This window comes from Chrysochloris asiatica, unplaced genomic scaffold (assembly GCF_000296735.1).
Source record: "Chrysochloris asiatica unplaced genomic scaffold, ChrAsi1.0 scaffold00438, whole genome shotgun sequence".
NCBI lineage: Eukaryota > Metazoa > Chordata > Mammalia > Afrosoricida > Chrysochloridae > Chrysochloris > Chrysochloris asiatica.
The window spans coordinates 287,942-312,289 of record NW_006408956.1 but is presented as its reverse complement, the minus strand read 5'-3'; the positions used below and the strand labels follow the sequence as shown (position 1 = coordinate 312,289).

At 50.2% G+C, this 24,348-nt stretch overlaps 1 protein-coding gene across 2 annotated transcripts in view; it reads right to left on the bottom strand.

Annotated features, from left to right (window-relative positions):
• The window catches only part of TBX5 (T-box 5), a 74,224-nt gene extending 56,893 nt beyond the window's left edge, over positions 1-17,331 (bottom strand). The window contains exons 1-6 of one of the 2 annotated variants that reach the window (XM_006876964.1): positions 16,742-17,331; positions 12,676-12,860; positions 10,534-10,628; positions 8,321-8,440; positions 7,414-7,561; positions 3,252-3,404 (exon numbers count right to left, since the gene is read on the bottom strand). In XM_006876964.1, coding sequence (XP_006877026.1) covers positions 3,252-3,404; positions 7,414-7,561; positions 8,321-8,440; positions 10,534-10,628; positions 12,676-12,822 — 663 coding nt within the window. In that variant the 5' untranslated portion in view covers positions 12,823-12,860; positions 16,742-17,331. Of the gene's footprint in view, positions 1-3,251; positions 3,405-7,413; positions 7,562-8,320; positions 8,441-10,533; positions 10,629-12,675; positions 12,861-14,504; positions 14,635-16,741 lie in introns of those variants that run through there. The other variant, XM_006876963.1, reaches the window with a different exon arrangement.
• Between the last annotated feature and the right edge of the window lie 7,017 nt (positions 17,332-24,348).

Genomic DNA, 24,348 nt, shown 5'->3' with positions numbered 1-24,348 from the left:
AGTCGGTTCCAACCCATAGTGACCCTGGACAGGTTTTCCGAGGCTGTAAATCTTTACGGGAGCAGAAAACCTCATTTTTCTCCCACGGAACAGCTGGTAGTTTCGAACTGATGACCTTGCAGTTCACAGCCCTTAACCACTTCGCTACCATGCTAACTTAGGTGATAGGGAAGGCAGTTAAAAAGAAAAGAAAGGGAAAAAAAGAAATTTTCTTTCTTCTTCTCTTTTGTTTTCGTTCACATACTAGAAGGGAAGCAATGTATACTTAGTTTATCCTTAGGAAAAAACATTGGGAGCTTTCCCACAAATGAAAAAAAAAAAAAAAAAGGTAAGAAGAGGGAAAAACAGAAAGGAGAGCGACACAGAACGATTTGGAAATGGGTGGTGGTGAGGGTTACGTATGGTTGGTATGGCTGGAATGTGTGTGTAAAAAGGGTTGAAGTGGTAAATGTTTTACGGTGTACATATATTACCACAATAATGATAATTTTTTTAAAACTATTCATATGGGATCAAATTGACAATAGCAACTCAAAAAATTAGATGGCAAATCTCTGTTAAAAGAGAGAAAAACAGCTCAGAAAGCCAGCTGATAATGACTGTACAATTAAAAAAAACGAGTTATTACTCTCACTAAATCACACGTCGAAAACAAATTGGTGTATGTACTCTGGTGTGGCGCTGTAGGATACAGCACTGGAATACAAGATCGGTTGAACCAGCCTTTCTGTGACTTGAAACCGACCTGACAGCATTTAACAACAACAAAATAAATAAATAAAATTTAGTGGGGAAAGAAAGGAATTGTGTTTGGAGAACTGCATTTTCTTCAAGACCTGGGTTCCCGGACACGCTTATAGATCGGCCCCGTGACCTGGGAAGGACCATGCATTATGGCTTGCCTTTTCCACTGACCACCTGAATGTGGAAATGATCCACAACATTGAAAACAGCCAGCCTCAGCAGGGGCCCAGTCTGCCACCCAGCCTTCACCAGGCCTGGTGGCTTTGGGGCACTGTGAGACCAACCTTTCCTGGTTTCTCCTGACAGGCTGATCAGTCCCTGCAACTCCCTCACCTTTACCTTGCAGGTGGAGACAGGATCTGAGAAGGAGGAAGGGCACCCATCCCCCACATCCGTCTCTGTAACTTGCCCACGTGACCTGCATTCACTGACCCCTTAGGGGCCCCCCTTCCTTTCTCCTCCCACTTCCCTAGCCCAAACCCACTGCTTGTTAGTACAACCCCACCAACCCAGAGCCCCCTCTCCAGTCCCTATTTCTTGCCTTTCTAGATTCCAGTTTATTTTATAAGAAGACCCCCCCCAATAAAATAAATCTGTAGCTATGCAAGTGTCTGAAGGACACCGCTAAACCTTACCAGCGGAGGGGGGCAGGAAAGCAAAGATAAGCCCCCAACCTGCCAACCTGCCCCTTCAGAACATCCTTGTTGCAATGCCCTTGTTTTGTTTTGTTTTTGTTTTTTTAAATAAGAGTCTGGAGTCCTGGTGGTGTTGTTGTTACCCTGTATAGGGCTTCCTAGGAGCAGCTGGTGAGCTTGAACTGCCACCCTTGCAGTTCAAATGGCTTTGCAGTTTGGCTATTAACCCACAGCCCCACACCAGTACTCCTAGGAGGAAAGAGCGCCACTGGGCTGTTAACCATAAAGTCACAGGTTCAAACCCACCAGCTGCTCCCCGGAAAGCCTATATAGGGTCACTATGAGTCTGAACAGACTCCAAAGTTGTTGTTGTTGTTATGTGCCATGGAGTCGGTTCCGACTCATAGTGACCCTGTACAGGGTTTCCGAGGCTATAAATCTTTACAAGAGCAGAAAGCCTCATCTTTTCTCCTGCGGAACAGCTGGTAGTTTTGAACTGCTGACCTTGCAATTCCACCTGATTCTTAAACACTATGCTACCAGAGCTCCTTTACTTAACAACAACTAACTAGGGCCTGACATTTACACAATTCACCCAGCACGCCATGCCGCATGCCTGTCAGTACATCTCCACACTGCTGTGCTGTTGTTGTGGTTATGTGCCGTGGAGTTGGTTCCGACTCATAGTGACCCTGTACAGGGTTTCCGAGGCTGTAAATCTTTACAGGAGCAGAAAACCTCATCTTTCTCCCGCAGAAGAGCCGGTAGTTTCGAACTGCTAACCCTGAGGTTAGCAGCCCTATTCGTAACCACTACACAAGATCTCCTTGTGCTGTGTTTACTGGGTCTGATTTAAGACTGGGAGGCAGCGTTCTAGGCTTTGTTTTATAGCAAGACTAAATTTGCGTTAGTCTGTGGCTCCAAGGCAGTAATCTACCCGGTGGCTTGATGGCGAAGAGCTCAGCTGCAAACCAAAAAGATTGGCGATTTAAACCCACCCAGCTGCTCCTTAGCATAGTGGTTACAAATCAGGGTGCAAAGCACAAGGTCCGCAGTTTGAAACTACCAGCTGTTCCGTAGGAGAAAGATGAGACTTTCTGCTCCCATAAAGATTTACATCCTCGGACACCCCGTACAGGGTTGTTATGAGTCAGAACCGACTCCACGGCACATAACAACAACAAAGCTGCTCCTTGGAAACCCTATACAGGGTCGCTATGGGTTGGAATCGACTCAAGTGTCTCCCAGAGAGAAAACCCTGACCATCTGCTTCCATAAAGATTTGTTGTTATTGTTAAGTGTTGTTGAGTTGATTCCAACTCATAGCGACCCTGTACTAGAAAATCGTATTGGGAACTCTGACTTTGTCACATAAGGTCGCTATGAGTCCAAATCAACTCGACAACATCCAACAATCACTGAACCAATAAACACAATGTTTCCCGGCACCTTTGCCACCTGCCCCATGTGAGTTGAGGTGCACCACGTAGAAGGACGTACAGTGGAGGAGGAGGTGGCTGAGCCCCAACAGGAAAGGATGGACAACACCCCCTCACCCCACCCCCACCAAGCAGTGGTACCAAGTCCACTCCCACCTCCCCTGCCTGAGGACAAGGAGACTTGTTTTTCACTAAGCATCTCGTGAGTGCAATGAATTCCAGTGCCTTGGGGTGTGTGGGCATCTGTGGTTGAGCCAATTCAAGTTTCCTAATTGTAGACTCTGTGTGTGTGTGTATGTGTAAGTCCATGAATATAATACAAAGATTTGCAGCTGGTTCCTGGTCCCTGCCAAGTAAACCAAGTTTCAGGCCGACTCCCCCTGCATACACATGCAAATGGACAAGCCGGTGGATTCCTGGGTGTCGCACTTACCTTGTGGTTCTGATAGGAAGTTACCGCGATAAACGCTGTCTCAGGAAAGACGTGGGTGCAGAACGCTGTGTTTTTTGAGCCGAATCCATTATTTTCATCTGCTTTCACAATGTGTAGTCTGGGCTGATATTTGTGCATGGAATTTAGAATAATCTAAAAATCAAAACATAAGAAAAAACGAGATGGTCAGAAACTCAAACCCTCCCCCTTGCTCCCCAGTCCCTAAATGAATCTCCATTGTAGACTTCCAAAACTAACCACCTTTTTTTTTTACCCCCTCTTGTTTTGAAAAGGAGCCAGTGATTTCATTAAAAAGAAACATTTCAAAAATGACAATTTCCAACCAAACAAGCCAGGGTAATATTCCAGGAATCTACCCAAGACACACACGGCAGTAAATCAGGATGCTTAATAAAGTTTGCTTAATAAATTAACTCCCTGAGCACGGTACTTCGCTCTCTGTAGGGAGGGAAACCAGTCTTCAGTAGCACCATAGACCCCAGGAAAGCTGGCCGACAATTTAGGGATGGAAAGAAACAAGCAAATAAATAAACATATAAATTACACACACACACACACACACACACACATCCAATTTGAAAGGCTAAAAGTAACTGGATTTAAAAAGGGAGACTAAAATGGGTTCTCTATACAGCCTTTCCCAGGATTCTGAGTGTTTTCATAGACTCAGAATCTCAGCCCTTTGTTTAGGAAATGCTCAATGAGAAGTCAGTGGGAAGATACAAAATAGGGACTCCACAAATTCGCTCTGGTCCCTAAAAGATGAGGAGAGAGAGTTGGGGAGGAGCCTACCTACCATCAACAAAGGCTCCCTTTCGCTAATTTGTCACCATTTCAGAACCATCCCCTGGAACAATGTTGGGGCTGGTCTGGGCCAGAATTACTCCGTCTGGTTTCTAGGGAATTTTCTCTTTCTCTTTCCTGTAGAAGAACTCTGAAGGCAAGTGGTATCTTATGGCTGTAAGTGTACTGTAGTAATCACAACCTCTGCTATTATTAAGGAATCTTGGTTGGGGTAAACCATTAACTGCTGGACTACTTATTAGTCTTTACCAACCAGGCCTGGCTACTAGCCAGAAGACTCTGGTGGTTTGAATCCACAAAGTGTGTCTGGTAATCTACTTCCGAAAGGTCACAAGTTTACAAACTGTATGGGACATTATCTACTCTGCACACGGGGTCACCATGAATTCAAATCGACAGGACATCAACTAGCAACAGCTATTGTTGTTGTTGTTAAGTGCCGTCGAGTCGGTTCCGACCCACAGTGACCCTGTACAGGGTTTCCGAGGGTGTAAATCTTTACGGGAGTAGAAAGCCTCATCTTTCTCCCACGGAGCGGCTGGTAGTTTCGAACCGCTGACCTTAAGGTTCGCAGCCTGATTCGTAACCACTACACTACCAGAGCAACAGCTATTAGGATGATGTAATTATTAGGAACTCCAGATCCCACATCTTTGCCCAATCAAGGCTATTCATAGGGGAGGAGCATCTTTACTAATAAAAACGCATTTGTTGTTCTAATGACTCCTTGGTTTTGATAACACCAGCAGGCAGTAAGGCTAATATTTACCCAACTGCTCTGGTACACACCTACAGAATGGGCAAATAACCACCATGTATAATGGCCTGTTTTTTTCCCTGGCACCCCAAAATACAGCAGTAGAAGTTGGTCTTTTTGGTGTCTTTATTTGCAATGATGACCCTAGGGCGGGTTTCTTAGGTCGGCCCTTGAGGTGGGACAGGAGGGAGAAGGGAACTGAGGCCAGGCTAGGGGAGGACAACAAACCCCAGAGGCCTCCTGGCTCTGGGACCCCCCCCTCTCCAGGGCTGCGTGCTCTAATCTCCGGCCGCCGGGGCCCCAGCCGCCTCCGTGGCCGATAGTGACGCCGGCTTGGGCAGTGTGGCGACAGAGAGACGCAGCGGGGCCCTGAAGGCTGCCATAGTCCCAAGTCAGTGCATCCATCCCCCGGGCTTAATCAAATTGCTTTGACATCCAGAGACCGTGTGGAGACATCAGACTGAGGGAAATCTAATGGCTCCTAATTCCGTGAGGGTAGCCCTGAGCGAAAAGTCCAGTGTTGGGGCAGGAATGTGTGGCAGCTAAGAAACTGGCAGAAGTGGAGCACCCAAATAGAACTGGGTTAGGGAGTGAGCACCTTCTGCAGGTGCCTTCTATAGGTGTCCCAACACAGAGAGACCCCTCAAAGGCACACTCAAAACGTTGGCTGAAGAGCAGCTAAGAGCCCAAATGGGACTGGAAGACAGTCCCACGTCTTTGAAACGAAGTTCCCAAGAGATCCCAGCATTCCGAAACACGTGGGACTTTTCAGGAATTGTTAATACTCTTGGGCCACTTACACCTAGTGTGGGTTAATGCTCAGGACTGCAAAGTCAGTTTGAACTGCAAGGCCAGCGATTCAAGCTCCCCAGCTGCTCCTTGGAAACCCTATACAGAGTCACTATGGGTCAGAACCGACTCAATGGCACTTAACAACAACAACATAGGTTCAATACTAGCAGGCAGTCCCCCCACAGACACAGGCCACCCAGTCGGTTCTGCTCGGAGAATGCAGTGATACTGCCAACAACTTCATTTAAACAGAACTCCCCACCTCCCCCATCCTTCCAGCACCTGCAAAGCAGTAGACATAGAGACACAAAATGGGTTGTCCCCACTACACAGCGGAGGTGTTGTTCACTTGCCAGCAGCGGTCATAGTGTAAGGCACCCCGCAGAGGGCCAGGAGGTCCTCTTGCCACCCCAGGCTGTATAGGCTCCAGGCTTTAACCCAGAAGCCTGGCTTTATCGGATTTCTTCTCTGCACCTTTACTAAATGCAAATCTATTGCCACTCAGCCCTTTCATTTCCTCTAACCTGGGGACCATGTGTGTATTGTTTCTCTCTGGAAGGACAGACGGATGAGACAGGGAACCAAAGCAGGTTTCTCTCAAATCCCTGTTCCCACTTACATACTACAGTATGGTCTTGGGCAACTCCTTGTCCCTATTCCAACTCCCGTTTATAAGGACTGCAGAAACCTGTCCTGCAGACTTCTGTCCACCTCTAGGATGCTGTGTGAAGGGCTGATGAACCCACCTGGATGAGGGGGGCTTCAAAAAGTCAGTAGTTCTCTGTGATCTTTAAATCATTACTCCACGAACTTTTTGAATCTCCCTTGTTGGGTTCATCAAGCTAAGGGGGTTTTAGACATCAATTTTGGGGAGTAAGGGGAGGCCAGAGAAATAGAACTCCAAAAGCTACACATGCTCTCCTCTGGGGTGAGGGCTCACACTTATACACAGACACCAATGTGGGTGCAGCTCCTGAGAGCATGTCTTTTGAGGCCAATCCACACAGTCTAAGTATAAAGCCCTGACCTGGGCGTGATGTGGGATGGGGGAAGAGGACAGTTGGAGACAATCGTAGCAAACTAAAAGAAAACACTGGGTCTTCACATGGGTTGGCACAAAATAGGGATGGGTAGACAGGGGTTTTTCTCACAATTGACGCATCTCAATAGTAAGGCAGGGTTTAGAGGAGGGCATGGTTATTTCTCCACCGTCCCAGCCTCTGTCTGAAGTCCATGCTGACTATCCACTGGACTAGAGAGTCTATGTTTTCTGTAGGTCTGAGAACTGCCCTCCACCCCTAATTCCAGATGGGGATGGGATGCAGCCTGGATTCACAGGTCCTGGTATCTGGCCTGAAGTAGGGAGTCCTCCCTCAATAGAAGTTCTGCATCAGGGCCACAGACCAGGAGAACAGCACCCCACCTCCTGACACCAGAGGAAGAAAGCCCAAGAGCTTCAGACAGTGGGTCCCAGGGAGGGCTACCCGCTGACAGACAGGCGTCTCAGTAGGAGACAAGGGGAGACTAGAGGAAGTAGCGAGAAGAAAAAGAAAGTGAAGACAAAGCTGAATTCAAAGGAAAGAAAAGGAGCAAGAAGAGAGAAAAGAAAGGAAGGCTAGATGGAGAAAGAAAAATACCAACGGAGAAATGGTGCATGGACAAAAGAGAAGGGTGGGATCAAGGAACAGAAGAAAAATAAAAATCAAAGGGAAGAAGAGGAAGAGAAAAGTCTAGCGAGTGAAGGATTGATCCCGGTGGGATTCGGAGTGGGCCAGACGCAGTACTTACATGTCCAAACGGGTCCAGGTGGTTGTTGGTGAGTTTGAGTTTCTGGAAGGACACTAGCTGTCGCATCCAATGCGCCCCGGTAGCTGGCGAATCCGGGTGCACATAGAGGCGGCCGGGCATGGCTGGTTCTGCTTTGCCGGTCACAGACCTAGACGAACGCAAGGTGTGATCCAAAAGCTGGTGCAAGTCAGAGCTAACTCACCACAGTGCAGCCATCCTGGGCCGCCAGACAACAGGCTGGGACTAATCAGAAATGGCCTGACCATCAGATCTTGCTTGGCATGTACCTCAGGCAATCCCAGGGGCCCCAGAAGGCCAGGCTGCCGGGACCTAGCTCCTTTTCCTTCTACCTACTTCTTTCCCCAGGAACCTTGCAGTCTCTGGTTGCTTCAGAACACTCGAGAATTCTGGAAGTGTGCGAGTGCAAAACATTTCCAGAAAAATCCTTGAGAGCTTTCAAAGGAGACTTCTACACTCTTGGCAGCCAGCAGAATACTCTAACCAAGGAGTGGGTCTCTCCTTTCTTGCCTGTTTAATTCAAATTCCACGGGTGATTTTGCAATTTCATAAAAAAGGCGTCTTCAAAGCAGGTAACTCATAAAAAATAGCTATAAATTGTTTCATGCCCCCCAGAAATACCTCCACTGCTTAGTAACAATACCCCCCCCTTTTTTTTAAACCCACAACTTGTGGGTGCAGCACTGTATGCAAATACCTCAGTTCTTCAGAGCCTCAGTTTTTCTCATCTATAAAATGGAAGCTGATAAATTGTACTCCTTCCTTTCAGATTGTCAGGAGGCCTCTAGAGCACAGCAGTCACACAAAACTTGTTTATGGATTCCCTGAGACAGCGTAGCTTGGTTTCCACTTTGCTCCCTGCCCTTCCCACCCATCACACAAAGCCTACCATTTATTATCAGCAAACTTGTATCTGTGGTCGTCGGCAGGAACAATGTCCATGAGGAGAATGTACTTCGTTTTGGGGTTAAGGCCTGTCACCTTCACTTTATAACTGGGAAACATCCGCCTAGTCAAGAGTCAAAGGGAAAAGGAGAGAAAGATGGAGAGAAGGAGATTAATGATGTCCGCACTAACATTCTGACAAGTGTGTCCACAAACTTTCATTTCTTTTTGGTAAAGGGACGACAAACTGCTCCCTGCTCCACTTTTGCCAAGATCCATCCCGGGTTTCCCTTGAAGTTATGGGGAGGAAGAAGGAGAAGGGACAGAAAGAAAGAGGCAGACAAACCCGTGTATCTGGGAGGAAAATAGAAACCAGGAGGCTAGCGCTTTGAGAGAACTGGTTTTGAAAAAGGTCTGAAAGGGGCCCCATTTGACAGAGCCCGATAGCTAGTTTTTCAGGGGCAAGGGGAACTTATCAGGTACAAAGCAACCTCCTCTTCCTCCACCCCTCCCCTCGATGTTTTGTCCCTTCCAGCACTTCGGAGTCATGTGGACACCAACATGTACGAGACCTGGGGACACACGCATGGCTGTTCGTGCATGGATGGCATCCACCTCCTGCCCTGACTTTAGTCCCCCCTCCACCAGAGGCAAGGGCCTGAGCCTCCCAGAACAGCTTGGTGACTGACCTCAGCCACAAGTCTCAAGTGGAATTTCTAATTGCTCCAACTGCCCCTAGGAAGCCTGGCAATCTTTCTAGGAGGGGTTAAACTCCTGGGCCATAAGCAAAGAAATCTCCAACCCATCTGATTTGCTTTCGGAAAGTTCAGAGCCCTGAACTTAGGATCTGATGGTTAGAAAACCCTTACATGCCGCCCCCCAACTGTGCTGAATCTGCTCCCTGTCCTGTCAAAGATACATTCCAAATTCCCATCTCCAATCGAGGCTTGCACCCCAGAAAGCAAGCTGGACTGGGTCTTGACTTTCTCCAGGATTGCAGGAAGGGGTACGAGGAGGCCTCGGAGCCCAAGCTTCGTGGTTTATCTGCCTGCGCGCCTGGAGGAGGTGCCGACGGGTTCACAAGCCTTTTATAGTTAAATGCTCTCTGCTCCGGTTGGGGGGCGGGGAGGGGGGGTGGGAAAGGGGGACAGACAGGGGCCCCAAGTCTTTCTTTTCCTCGGGAAAGGGCAGAAGCTCTCAATTCAATGGTGTAAACAGCGCGCGCCTCCTTGTTCACCAGGCCTTAAGGCAGGGGAGGAGGGGAGCAGACATTGTTTAATTTTGAATAATAATAAATGTCACTGTTGCCAGTTTACTGCTGGAGATTTCGCCTGGAAACCAGGGGGGGCTCTGACCACGCAATCCACCCTCCCCCTTTACACAGTCAGTGGTTTGGTCCTATTGGCCTCTCCCTTCGTTCTCTCACTCCAGTGGACCCAGGGCCCTCTGCCTTCTGAGTCGCTGAGGACCAGACAGGAAAAGTAGGGATGTGGTGAGAATGTCCCCAAGGCCGGACGGGCGCACCCTCATGCACCTACACTTGCACACACAGTTACAAAGCGGCACCACTCGGGCACCCCGCCCCCATCAGTCTAGCATTTCTAGCAAGCCTCTCCCGGGTGAGTGTCTTGGCGAAGCTGCCGTGTTTATCGGTGTCTGTATATAGAGCCCGGCCGAGCCCCGGTTCAGTTTCAAAGGCTTCGCCTACTTTCTATAAACAATGAAAGAGGTAGCGAATACACTCAGTGAGCCAGAGTTTGGCCATCGGGTGGGACCCTGGAACCACTCCAAGGTCACAGAAGGGGGTAGGGGCAAAGAATCAAATCCAAATCCGATATCCTGTGAAACCCAAAGCCAGTAGCATCTCCAGTTCTCCTTTGCCCCTCTCTCTCTGCTCGTTCCTCTTCTCCTCATTCTCCCATTACTAATCCATCCAGAAAGCACGGCCTTTTCCATGCTCTCTATTCTTCCTGGTCTTTGCATTTGAGGGTTTCCGCAGGCATTTCAACCACCTGCTTGAGATCAACTGCGGGTCTCTCCTTGAGTTTTTAAAGCAAGAACCGGGTCCAACAACATGTTTTCTCTCTTTCCCCTTCTATTCGATTTTCCTTCTTCCTCCTGTTCCGTCTCTGTTACCCCTTCTACTCTTCTTGCCTTTCCTCCCTCATCTTCTTCTCCCACAATGTCCAGGCCCCCTCCATGGAGCGGTCAGCTCACCTTCCAGCCTTTGTTATGATCATTTCTGTGCCCACTTCGTGGAACTTCAGCCACAGCTCCCGTTCGTGGAGAAACACCTTGATTCCCTCCATGCCCTGCAGGAGGGAGACAGGAGTCAGACCCAGATAAGGGGGGGGGGGGGCGACAATAGCAGGATACACCCTGGCTCCTTCCTCCCTTTAGAGCTGTGTGGGCTGGAAGGCTACACAGCAGCCAGCAGCAACCCAAGGTGGGTCTGGAGCCTACAGCTGCCTCTGCCTTAAGTCTTTGTGGTTGCACAGCCCAGAAGGAGATCTGCAACAACTGCTTGGGGTCCCCCAGCATCCTCTCCTTCTAAGCCATCCACAGAAAGCTAGGAAACAATTACCCATCATCTGATGAGGATGGGGTTGAGAAAAACACCAAATCAGTTTCAATTCATTTAGCTAAGAAACAAGAGATGCGAAGGGGAGGGAGGTGTCTCAATCCAGGGAAAATCTACTCAGGACACTCTGTAACTTTTAATTCCATTTTTCCAAGAACTTTTTGAAGCTTTCTCATTTAGACACCCAAATGCCCATATAGATGTGCAAACACTGTATATACTACATGTTTATTCTCCACGACAGTGGGTGCAAATATGAACATCTGTGGAAATTTTAATTAAAAAATTATATGTGATATATATATATATTTCAATTAAAAATTTCATGGATGCTCATATGTACTATAAGGAGCTCTGGTAGCATAGTGGTTACTAATCGGGCTGCTAATCTCATGGTCAGCAGTTCGAAACTACCAGCTGTTCTGCGGAAGAAAGATGAGTCTTTCTGCTCTCATAAAGATTTACAGCCTTGGAAACCCTGAACAGGGTCGCTATGAGTTGGAACCGACTCCATGGCACATAACAACAACAACAACATATATACTGTACTTGTTGTGTCGCTGTGGACTGGACTGCAAAATTGGTTGGAACCACAAGTTTGAAGGTTCAAACTCACCAGCCACTCTGTGGAAACCCTATACAGGGTCGCTATGGGTCGGAACAGACTCGACAGCACTTAACAACAACATATATGGTATTATGATCTCACAGTACAGAATAAAATGAATTCTCAATCTCTAGACTAAAAACGTCTTCCAGCCTTCTGGCATGATGTTCAGCTCCATTCACTCAGAGATGTTTTGCTTATGGGATGCTAGGTGACGCCATTTAACTTTTCAGCTTTCAACGAGAAGTTATTTTACAAAACCAAATGCAAAAAGAAATTTTTATGCAGTCTCTGTTTTGAAATAGTGTCTAACTGCCTAATAAGTAGATTTGTTTTTCCTCTAAAAAAAAAAAAATCAGTATGTTCCCCACACGCTCACTGCTTCATACAAATATATACACATTTTCCTGAGGTGTGAAAGGCAAAGGAAAAAGAAAAAGAAATAACCCTGAAAAGCATCGAACTCCCACCAATGAAAGGTTTCCATTATATTCCAGTACCTCTTCTGGTCAATTTTTCCCACTTAACCCATTTGACACTCTATTTCAAAATCATCAGCGTCCGCAAAGGCAATCCTGAGCGCCAAGCGCGCGGGTGTTGAGGGGGTAGAGGTGCGGGAGGTTCCACTATCCACTCGGGTCCAGCACCCAGCTAGTTGAGCCCCCGGCTCCTCGATCCACCCCACGCAGCCCAGCGTACCCCCAGCTGCGGGGAAGACGTGCCGGCTCGCCAGGCCCCAACCTCAAGACAAATGGTGCGGCGCGCAGGTCTGGGCCTTGGCGCAGGGGAGGCGGGTGCAAGAGAAAGCGACTAAAGATCTGAAGTGGGGTCAAACCATCGCTCACGCCGACCTGAAGCGGCCGCTGACCCGGCCCTTAATGAAACAACCGCTCAGATTCTACACCTAGTGCGGCAGGAAGCGGGTTATCCATAGCGCTATAGTTGTTAGTTAGTCCCAAATAGCCCGATAGTTGAGGCTTCTCAAACCCCTTGGCCATCATTGCCACAATAAGACAGACGTGTAGTGGTTTGGGAAAGGTAGGGCCAGAACAGCGAGATTGGGTTTTCGTAAAAAGAAATGGAATATTAATAGATCGTGGGTTTGTTATCCCCCATAGGAGGGGTTGTGCTTTCTCCACGGATCAAAGGCCCCTACCTCGCCTGGGCTTACCTGCTGGGTGAAGGCAGCCTGAGGGGATGATGGCGACTTGCTGGGGGCCCCTAGAGTGCTCTCGGGTTTGGAGTCACAAGGCAAGTCCTTTGAATCCGGCTCCAGAGGCGTGTGCGCCAGGCCAAAACCCTCGTCTGCGTCGGCCATAGTGCGCCCCGGGCCCAGTGCCCGCGCCGGGTTCTGCTCTGCGGGCAGAGAGAAGAAAGCAGGCTGGATAGGGCTGGTCTAGCGACAAAAGGGAGCGGCTTGGCCCAGGGTGTCTAGACACCAGTACCTCCGTCCTCCGCCAAAGGAGACTGCGGATGGGCCTGTTACTATTATCATTACTATTATTCTATGACCACGCACAACCTCTTGTAAAAGCCCAAATCAGACCCAGAGGGGGCTAGGCCCGCATCGCCCCTGCGCAGGCTCCCAGAGATAAGCTAGCTGCCCGTCAAATCTGTCTGGACTTCTGGAAGAGCCAATAAAGATAAGGCGTCGGTATTTTTGGAAGCCATTGGGTACGAACCAAAACAAAAACCAAAACCCAGTGTCCTCTAGAGACCTTTTTTCCTCGTCGAATTACAGGAGGCCATCGGAGCTCTCTTTAGGACACTTCTGTAGAGGAATCTTTTTCTACAGGAGGCAAAATACCTGAAATACCCGCCTCTTGCAAAACCAGAAACCTAAAAGGGAAAGGATGTGCCTTGTGGGAGTCCTGGTACAAAACAGAATGGGCCTTTTAGTCTTTTATCAGTCATAGGATTTCGAGTGAAATCCTTTACTTAATATATTTTAAAACCCTCCTTTCCCCCTAACCATAAGTGAGAAAGGCTAAAAATTAAAATTAGTCAAGCAAAAGGACGAGCGAAGACCTGGCTACAACGGAAAGAGGAGCGCGCCTGGCCAGCACTCTGCAACCAGCGGCTTTGCGCATTCTCCAGCTTCCTAGGTTCTCTATGCCGGGCCGGCATTTTGTCGGGCAGCCAGGCCGAGGAAAGCGGCTTGGAGTTGCGGCAGGACCTGGTTCACTGGGGCTGGTGGGCCCAGATTGGGGGTAAGGGAGACAAAATAGGTTTTCAGATAAATGTAGAGCTATCGACGTTAGAACACCCACCAGGTTCGGAAGCAACGCTTAGAACCGTTTGCGGGATCCGGTGTTGGAACACGCAAAATAACAGCTTAAAATAAATGTTTCAGCCCCGATGAGCCCATCTCTGACTTTGTGACTTCCTTCTGTTTTCCTCCACATTCTCAGTTAGGGATTCCGCCCCTCAAAACCTAGGAAAACTAGAAAGGGGGTGCAAAGAATGGTCCCCATATCTTAGCAGTCCTCTATAAGTAAAACTGCATCCCACCACCGATCTTGAATGAAGGGAGATCCAGAGGGCCGAAGGAGAAGGCCAGCTTCTGCCGCTCGACCTGCATACAGCGCTGCTTACTCGGTTTGAGGTTTGAGAAAGCGGTGACCAGAGCCCCACAGTCTGCACGCAACAAAAGAGGGGGCTAGTGCCCCCACGTACGCTCTTATTCACTGCTGGCCCTGGGAGACTCCCACCCTGCGCCCTTGCCAGGATCTTGGAATGCTTCTGGCTAGCGGGGCCCAAACAAAGTGCGGGTGGCGGGTGACTGAACCAGGCCGTGCCGTCCTGCAAACCTCCACGCTGCTCGCCCGTACAGCGGACTCCTTCCGGCTCGGCTCCATGCGCCTAGGAGCTCCAGGCCGCCCGTCCGACGCCCCCAAAATCCAGGCCCAGCCTGGAGTCCCTCCCATTCGCGCCGCCTCGAGTCGACCCGGAGGGCGGGCTCCCTCCCGAGCCTCCCGTGCTAGCTGCCGGACTGGTTACCTCGCTCGGTGAAGCCGGCGCATTCACCGCATCCACGCTTGCTCCTAGCAGGGAAACCTTCGAAGAGGCGGGGGTGCGGGCATGGTGGCTCCCGGGTTAGGCGGGGGACTGCTGGCCCAGGCTAGTGGCTACGGCTGCCTACAAAGGAACACCCACCGCTGGAGCCTTCTCAGTGACTGCCCACCTCCAACACACCTCCTTTGCGCTCGCTCCTGCTCCCTAAATATTTCCAAGTGGTCAGGCGCCAGAAGGGCTCCAAAGGACGAGAAACAACAGCCCCAGGACAAACGCAACCGTAGGATCTCACAACCCGCTTCTTCCTTGCACGACCCGAGAGGAAAGTAGGGAGAAGGGATAAAGAAATGGGAATGGTCAAAGTCGTCTCGGACGCTGCTTTCAGGGTTAAAGTTCCGGAATCCGAGATGGAGGTAAGAAGCTCTGCCTCTCTCTCTTAGAGAAATACAATCAGACTCAGCTGAGCGCAGTGACGTTGGGCTGCCCGAAGCTTGGAAAGTACTGAAATCGCCCGTACAACTAGCGCCCACTGCACGCCGCCTCTCACTCTCTCTCCCCCTTTGCTCCCTCCCCTCTCCCTCCCCCACCACCTTTCCCACAAGATTTCCCGAACACTCAAACCACAGCGCGACTCACAAACCCAGACCTCACGATCACCCCCTCCTCCCGCCCCCTTCCCCACCTCCATCCATCTCCGCTTCCCCGAGCGCGCTGTGGCTGCAAAAAATCCGGCACAAATCATCGCGAACCCGATCAGCTTCTGCCGGGGAAGTGATTTCGGTGACGCGGGCTGTGCAGAAAGCGGTGTCTGAACGCACTCCGCGGGCACGCACCACACACACACACACACACACACACACACACACACACGCCCCTCAGCTGCCTCGCTCTAATTCTCTTTGCAGCGCTGACCTCGGACAAAGTGCTTCCTGACCCTGCCTGGCGGAGCCGCGCCACCCTGGCCGACGCTGGCCGCTCTGACATCTCCCTCCGCCCCACTCATCACCCCGACTCTCAACGACTTCGGGGTGAAGGCGGGGTGAAGGTGCGTTTGGAGGGGGGCCTGAGGTCAAAGTGCCAAAATATCGCCGCGCGTCCTCCCCACTTTATCCCACCCCACTCGTGGATCCGGCCACGAGTTTGGGCTGTACGTAAGGCAGTGCCCGGGAACATGACAACAGACACTGGGGGCTGCCTGACGTTTTCATCTCAACTCGGCTACTCTTCACGCCCTCCCCCTCCTGAAACGTATTTTGAGGGTCGAGTTGAAGAGGTCAATAGAGGCGTAAACATACGGTCTGTACCGTCTCCGCCAGAGCGGAGCCAGACATAAGCGCCACGTTTTGGGGATAAGGCTTGGAATAATTGTCAGGGGCCCCATTCTGTGACCGACCCTGGTCTCCTGTACCCCCATCTCCAGGCTCCTTTCCGGGGCTTTAAGGATCTGCAGGCCAATGTCTGGAGAGAGGAAGGGAGGGAGAGACATGCCCCCAGATCTGAGCAGCAGTCACCCCAGAACAACCCTGTAACTGCTCCCGCAAAAATCGTAGGCCAGGCCTGGCACATCGCTGCAGAATTCCAAAGGCGATTGTCCAACCCTGAATGGCGGCACAATCCAGGAGAAACCCCAGCCGGGGTGTGGCTACAGTTTCCCCCCACTTCACCTTCCAGGTTCTTTCTCCAACAGACCTGTGCCAAGTTGCAGTTAATTTATTTGGAAAGATACCCTCAGTCTTCTACAAAGTCAGCTCTGCGGTCTTCGAATTTGCTATCATGCAGATTGCAGGCCGCGACAGAAAACTAATGTGGCTTCAGGAGCCTGGGTCCGGGTCTGTCTGGCGCAGGGAGGGAACATGTAAAACGATCATTCCAATCCCTTTAAATTCTCAGAGATTTGCGGATAAAATAAATTCCCATAAATAATCTTCAGGTCCCTCCAGAGAGGGAAAAGCTGGACTCCAACTAACTGTCCAGCCAGATTCGCTTAGTTGTTGGAGCTCAACATGTGGACCGGTACTAGATTTTTAAACCTCTAGGAGGAATTAATTCTTGCCAACTGACATGCCAAGGCAAAATGCAAGAGAATACATTATCTCAGTTCTGTAGAGTAGCAACCAGGGTCGAGGTGGGACGGAAAGCAAGGGCTACTGAGGGCCAAGTGCACGAGAAACCTATTATTGCCCTCCCCCCCACGCCCCTTAACTCTCCAGTGTGACACTCACCTCCAAAAATCCCACCTCTTCTTTCCAGAGCAGAAAGCCAGGAGTGGCACCTCGCTGGGAAGGGGTTTCAGGTGAAGTTTGGAAAGGGTTCCCAGAAAGTTACCCTTTTGGGCCAGGTCTCTTTCCAAGATCTGTCAAGACAAGCTGGTACCTCCCAGCTCGCAGTTGGTTTGTGGCCGCCGACAAATTAAATATTACTGTTTATTACCAGGCATACCCCAATAAAATAAAGAGGCAACCAGGCGATACCGACTATCTCACCAGCCGCTGCACCTATAGGACTTGGAGACGTCACGAGTCACGCAACTGGCCCGCGCGCTGTCACGCTCGACTGGGGGGCAGCGGCGGGAGGTTCAGGTCTCTACGTCTTCACTTATCAGTCCCGGCTCTGCACAAGCGACAAGTCCCGACGCCGAGGCCCAGGAATAAATAAAGAAATAAACAAACTGGTGGCCTCCGGGGAAGTGGGGGTGGCGAATATCAGACACAAATAGAGCCAAGATCAATTTTAGTGAGGGAGAGGGGAGGGGGCTTTGAGGAAGAAGGGAGGTAGAAACCCACCTCAGCACCCAATTGAAAAGAAATCAAGTGTTTTGCTACACACACACACACCCCCAAACGAGGTCTCTTACCTCCTTCAAGAAACTATTATTGTTCCGTCAGAAAAAGCGCTCTTAGTAAATGAATATTTTGATAGTTTGCAGAGCCGTGTAGAAATAATTACAGGGTTATCATGCGGGGACGAAGGACAGTTGCTTCCAAAAAGATTCATGCTAAAAGAAAGGCTAACCTTCGAATGTTCCATTAGCTGGTTCCGGGGCTACTTGTGGTCCCGCGGGTTGGGGTGCAAGTGGGTTGGGGGCAGGGTGGAGAGGGGTAATTTCTGCAGAGAAAAATTTCAGCGCCTGGGGCCCACAAATGGACAAGGCCCTGTTTTGTTTTGTAAGAATGATGATTACTACTTGGGTTCGGATCAATGGACATAACTTCTAAGCAGCTCAGTGAGAATGTGCGCAAGCTTTTGAACGCAGCTAGCACCCCACTATGTTAGGTTGTGGAACTCACTGCGTAGACACCGAGAAAGGAGCTAGGCCTGCCCAGCCCAGAGAGCCACGCCGGGCCCTGCGGAACGGTAAGTTCCCCGCCCAGGGCCCCGGGAGAGTCGGACTTCTGAGTCTGGATTTGCTCCCAGCCTTGGGGTTCGATCCCAGGGGTAGTGCGCGCCCAGCCCCCAGGGCTTTCCGAAGCCTGGCCTGCCTCCAGGCCCGGTCTGCCCGCGGCTGGAGCTGTAGCGTACTCTGCAGGAACGCTGTCGGGCGAGCAGCTTCCGGAGCCAAGGTCAGCCCCGCGGGGAGAGCGGGCAGTGGCCAGCGCGGCCGTAGCTCCGGCCGCTTCCAGCGAGTGGAACCCGCGTCCCTCCTCTCCGCCAGGCCGCAGCGGTTTCCCAGCTTCGCTTTCGTTTTCCAAGTTACTAATAAGGCACTTTTCCCCAATCCGAGGCTCGTTCGAATAAGCGTTTGCTCCCAGCTGCCAAGAACGCTACCCGAAATCCTCATCCAAAGCCTGGAGATGAGCTCCGATTTGACCTCTGGGCCGAGGTGGTGCGGAAGCGGAGGTCACTGCCCAGCCAGGAAGGCGAGCCTCAAGCTGGGAGTGTTCTCCGCCTGGCTCTCCTTGCATCCTCTGCTTGGCCCCACCGAGGCCCAGCCGGGCTCACAAAGGACTACTCAAGCCGGCTTCCCTGGTCCTGCGGAGCCCGCATTGTGAATGAAATAATTTAAACATTCAACTAGATTCGAGCCTCCCTACACATTCGGTCATAAACTCCAGAGCCGACTGCAACACACAGTCGCCCTTCCTTTTTTTTTTTGCTTGGGATGAGGAGGGTGGACATTCGATGTTCCCTACAACCTGCTCCATACTCGATTTTCTCCCCAGATGTATTGTTCTTTCTTTGGAGAATCCCTGCCCGGATTTAGATACTGCGGAGAACCGGGGAGCAGAAAAGTACATTTTACAAGTCAAAATCGAACAAATGCAAGGGACAACTTCAATTTTTTTTCCCTTTGTCTTTAAGAAAAAGGTACTACAAATTACCATATTTCTTTCCTTTCAAAAGAGAATCTGCTTAGAAAATATCCCCTTTTCATTTCTCTCATACTGTGTCCCCGCCTGACCCGGGTCTTTTCTAGGGACGGAAAGGAAGTAGAGAGAAGTTCGGATGAGGCTGGGAAATTGAATACGAATTATAATAACAATAAAAATGATGGGGGAAAAAAATGAACTTTGACCAGCTCGAGGATGGGAAGTTTGCCTGTTTCCCAGTTAAATCTAGCCCTGTTAATTTCTCCGCACTCCAAGGTCATAACATCTCCTTACTGACGTTGTACTCCGCTCCTAGTTTTTCCTCTCCTGAGTGGAAAGATGACTTATTGTTATTATTATTATTTCAATAGACAGCATTTTCCTTCAATTTTCTCTACAAGAATTATTGCTGTTATCTTTAGTAATGCTGGTGATGTTTCATTGCCCTCCTTGGTCAGGAAAATGAAATGACAAATTAAAGAAAAAATCTTTCGGTGGCTGGCTGAAATCAAGTCTGGGAGTTGGCATACTCCAAAAAGCAGAAAAGGTCGCAGCGAGGGGGTGTTGGGACACAACCGAGTGGTTGGGGGTGCCCTCTTCAATTCCCATGGAAAAGTAGAGTGAGAGATTTCAAATGAATGAAGGAACCTAGGGCAGCAAATGCCCCGTCAGATTTGCAGCCCAGAAAGGCCGCATCTACATCATTCGAGCTTCTCCCGAAGCTACAAAAGGTGTGTGTGGGGGAAAAAAATCAACTGAATTCCAGGACTCTGTCCTGTATGATAGAGACAGTAATACCTTCAGTCTGGGGTGCAGGCGGGGGCTGTCTGGACACCCCTCCCTCAACTCGAGGGTGCGATGGAAACTTGGGAGTCCGCCGTTCTCCGGGGCTCTGGAAAGACAAATTTTCTTTGGCAAACGGAACGGTGTCGCGCTGTCGACACGGCTGACTATTTTTCTTGTTCCCTCACACGAGGGAGTGGGTGGGGGTGGGGGTTTAGAAAAGAAAGCACGGGGAATGAAATCCACACATGTGAAACCCGCTCAAAGGGCTGGATTCAAAACCAGAGACGAAACTGCGCCTCCAGTTCGGGTTGTGGGGGCCCCATTCCAGCCAGCGCAGCCGCTCCGACGAAGGTGTTCACAAGTTTCAGGAAGGCTTTATTTAAGCGGGGTGGGGGGGATGGACCGTGGTATCTCCGGGAATCTACACCACAGAGATTCAGGTGGCCGAGCAACAAAGAGAACAAAGGAGAGAGCAATTGAGAAAATAATGACTCCCTTACATAAAACTCTGGTTGGCACATCCTGAAACTACCCAAGGATGCAGGAAACTCTCTCTTCAGGGCCAAGGGAGCGAGGCCTTCGGTACTGGAAGTTTCTAAGGTCTAGCCAGGCTTCCGGACCTGGGCCTACCTGGGTCAAGAGAAGCCAGCAAACTCTTTTGTTGACTTGAACAACCAACCTGGTCTAAATGACAAATCCGGTGTGCACCGCCACGTTCCTTTCTGGTTTCTAGAGACACTTTCGGAGCCCGCAGCCCCCTCTGCAGAGGAGATCTGTTCAGTGGAGGGGTGGGGGTGGAGGAGGCCACCCTGCCTGGAACTGCTAGTGAAAACTCTAGTAATGATCTTGAGGAGGTGAAGGGAGGCGGGTGGGGACGCGGGCGACGAGCGCCCGACAAACCCCGAACGGCAAGGGTCGGTCACCGAAAGGAGAGCTTTGTCTGGGCCATCATTTTTCTTCCCCTCTGGCCTCCCGCGCAGGGTTTTTGGCCTTGTGGGGAAAAGTCACGGTAAAAGGACGTGAAGGCCAAGACCCCGTCTGTCTCGCTTCCCTATCACAATCACACCCGGAAGACACGGGTGAAACAGACAGGGGCTCCTGATGGAAAAGTTCCCAGCGAGTGTTTCCAAACCGACCTTCAATTTTCTAGTCACTATGACAACTCTGGTAGCGTACTGGTTACCAATCGGGCTGTGAACCGTAAGGCGAGCAGTTCGAAACTACCAGCCGCTCCGCGGGAGAAAGACGAGGCGTTCTGCTCCCGTAAAGATTTACAGCCTCGGAAACCCTGTATAGGGTCGCTATGGGATGGAACCGACTCCAAGGCACTTAACAACAACAAAAATGGCAACTCTGATGTGGCGCTGTAGGATAATCGCTGGAAGGCGAACCACAAGGTCCGTGGTTTGGTGGTTCAAAGTCACCAACTGCTCCTAGGAAACTATGTAGGGTCGCTGTGAGTCAGTACCGACTCGATTGCACTTAACTATGGCAACTCCGGAGGCACTTTGGACGCGTTCAACAACGCGGAGCTCAGAGCACAATCACAAACACTTGCGCGCATTCTGAGGACGGAAAGGCGCTTTCCTGCTGCGGGTCTTTACTTTCCAAAGCATTCTGTGTTGGTTCAACCCCGAGGGACTTCAAGTCCCCCTTAGCCCTTTAACAGAGGAGAAAATCGAAGTTTAGCAGAAGTTCGGCCGGTAGATTTCAGTATGGAGCAGAAGCCCACTTTTCAGATCATAACTGTGACCCGGGAAACCCACGCCCGGAACATCTCAGTCAGGGATTTGGGATTTCAGAGTGCTGGAGCTTCGGCACATCTACTGCCCATCCCAGCTGAACCCCCACATCCATCCGGCAATCTGCTATCTTCCGAAATGGAGGAAAGGAAAGTCGGGAAACAAGGAATTGATTGGCATTGCTGTCAGTAAATTTCACTGAAGTCATTGGTAAACCTTTTTCTTTTACAGAAAGATTTTTTCCGATGGTGGATATAATAGGAAGAAACAGTAGTGTTTCTTGGTTGCACTGCTTTCGTCTTGAACTTTCACGGGAAGTGGGGGTCGCCCTTTTTTTTTTTTGCTGGGGAGTGGGTGAGCAGTGGACAACCAGACATGCAGGCGACCTTCTCATTTGCATTTCGTTGGCAGCGAAGAATCCAGCGCTACCCTGCTCTTCTGCCCCTCTCTGCGGTAATGTAGTGAGCACACATGGGGGGGTGGGGGGTGGGCAGCTCCTCCTCTGGGGTTTGCCCTGACCTGAAACCATCTATCCCATCGCTCTCCCGGCTGGTCGGCAAAGACCACATTTAGCTTCTCTTCTCTCAGCCCAGAAGCCCCTCAAAACTCCAGGCTGACCTTGCAGTGCCTCACCCACCCCTGTTCTGTGGAAGACCAGAGGCAGCCTGGAGAGGTTCCTTCCCGTCAGCAAGCCTGCTCCCTTGTCTTCCCTTCCCTGCATTTTGCATTCCTATCTTCAAGACAGTTCTGCTGTGTGTACGCAGTCACAGAGACAAACCTGGATGCTTTTGCGGTTTGCTTCAGCTTTTGACTTTCTTTCAGCTTTTGAGGTGCAATTATAGCTAACATTGATGACCGGCTGCAGCTGATATATCATTGTTTCACTCCATCACTGAATCCTCTTAATAGCTCCAGGAGGCGGGGCTCAATCTCCCCGCCATTACACAAGAGGTTTCCGGGTTCAAGGAATCAAAGTCATGACCTGGTGAGGCCAGGATTGGAGCCCAGAACTCCGGAGCAGACAGGGCTGGGGAGGAAGGCACATTTCAAACATCTCAAAGCTCATTCTATCTGAGGCGGGTGGCAATTGCTCCTTGAGCTGCTTATTTCTCCGGTCGGGATCTCCATCCTTTTTTCCCACTCACCTAGGGACCCTATGACCCAGAAAGCAGGCAGTGGACAAACAGTATTTTGTGTTTGTCCCCTGTGTCCTTCTATCCAAATCCTCACTGTACTGCTCCTGATTCTATTGGTTTCCCAAGCCCTGGCCCCTCTAATAAGGGCCTCAAGCTAGAACAAAGGCCCCTCCGAAGCAAAAGAGGGAAAGAAGGAGGGAGAAAGGAAAGGGGGATTGTGGTGGGCAGGGGGTGAGAGGAGAGAGAGAGGATAAGATGTGTCTGCTCCATTTTTTTGAAGCAAGTAATCAGGTTCAGAGAGGGTGAGGACTTTCCTGAGGTCACACAGCCCTTCTGGGAAGGCACCAGATCCTTACAGTGTCCTGAGCTCTGGCACCTTCAGGGAGGAGCCCAGCATCATTCTAAGTCCACAAGGAGGTTGACCTCAGGCCTGCAGGCTGGGGTAGAGTTAGTCTGCTAAAGACTACCCTTTCAGATGTGGATGCCACCAAGTAGACATGGGCACCCAACCTGAATAATCCCAGACACTGTCAGGGTGGAAAGCTGGCCTTCATTCATACCACTAGAAAAGGAGTCTGCTGTGAAGCTGTCCTGCCTCAAGATCCCAGTGAGCATCTCAACAGGGAACATGTGGAGGCTTAGGACTCACAGGGACCCTACCACTGGCACGAGCCTTCCTCAACCCAGCCCCTCACTTTTGCTTCTTCTCCACCCTTCGCCCTGCCACTTGTTCAGCTGACTCCCGTGTTGACTGCCACGTGTCCAAGTTAGAAAGGGAAAGTAATCTTTAGGGGGAGGGGCATTCTGGGAGGGATGTCCCAAAGAGAGGAACAAGGATTCCCATCAATTCCCACCACCCTCATTCTGCCAGCCCTGGTGGCATCAAGGAAGTGCTAGCTCCTACTCCTCCACATAGCCCTGCAACATCTTTGGACAGATGCAGGCCCTGAGTTCTAGGGTTGCTCCTCCCCACCAACAGCTCCCTAAGGGCCTGATTCACTAGCTCCTAGTCTTAAAGCAGAGTCTCAGTGAGGACTCTGGGGCCAGGAGGGAGCTCCTGGCCCCCAACATGTGAGTCAAGACAGGCAAGGGCCCCGGTTCTCCATCGCTCTCTTTAAATTATTATAAAACTAGAGATACCATAAAATAAGAGACCATAAGATATGCCAATTGTACAGTTTTCACGTGTACAATTCAGAGGCACCAATTACATCAGTCATGTTGTGCAACCATCTGTGGCCAAATGTTCCACTGTCAACAAAATTTCATGCTTCCTAATTAAGTTTCCATTTCCTCCTCCTTCCTGCCCCTGGTAACCACTATCAAACTGTGATCTCTATACATTTGTCTGCTCTACGTATTTTATATTTTATAGTTGTCCTTTGAAAACCTGGTGTGGCGCTGTAGGATAAATACTGGACTGTTAAACGCAAGATCAGTGGTTCAAGCTCACCAGCAGCTCCTTGGAAACCGTATACAGGGCTGCTATGAGTCAGAACAGGCTTCACTGCACTTAACAATAACAATTTTACATCCCTCAGCATATGTGCTTACGGATCATCTGTGTCTCAGTCATGTATCAGGATTCATCTCTCTTTATGGCTAGATGCACTACATTTTGTTTATCCATTCATCAGTGTTTTGTTTTGTTTTGAACTTTGTATGGTGAACTGAGTGAAGGTTAACTTGCAGAATATCAGTTTTACACTCAACAAATCTTACACTTGGTTTCATCTCAATGATTGCAATCCCCTCTGTATACTATCAGCCCTCCCACGACCTCTTCCCTGCATTTCTTTGCTGGCCATTTGGGTTGTCTCCACCTCTTGGCTGTTGTGACTAGTGCCGGCTGCCATGA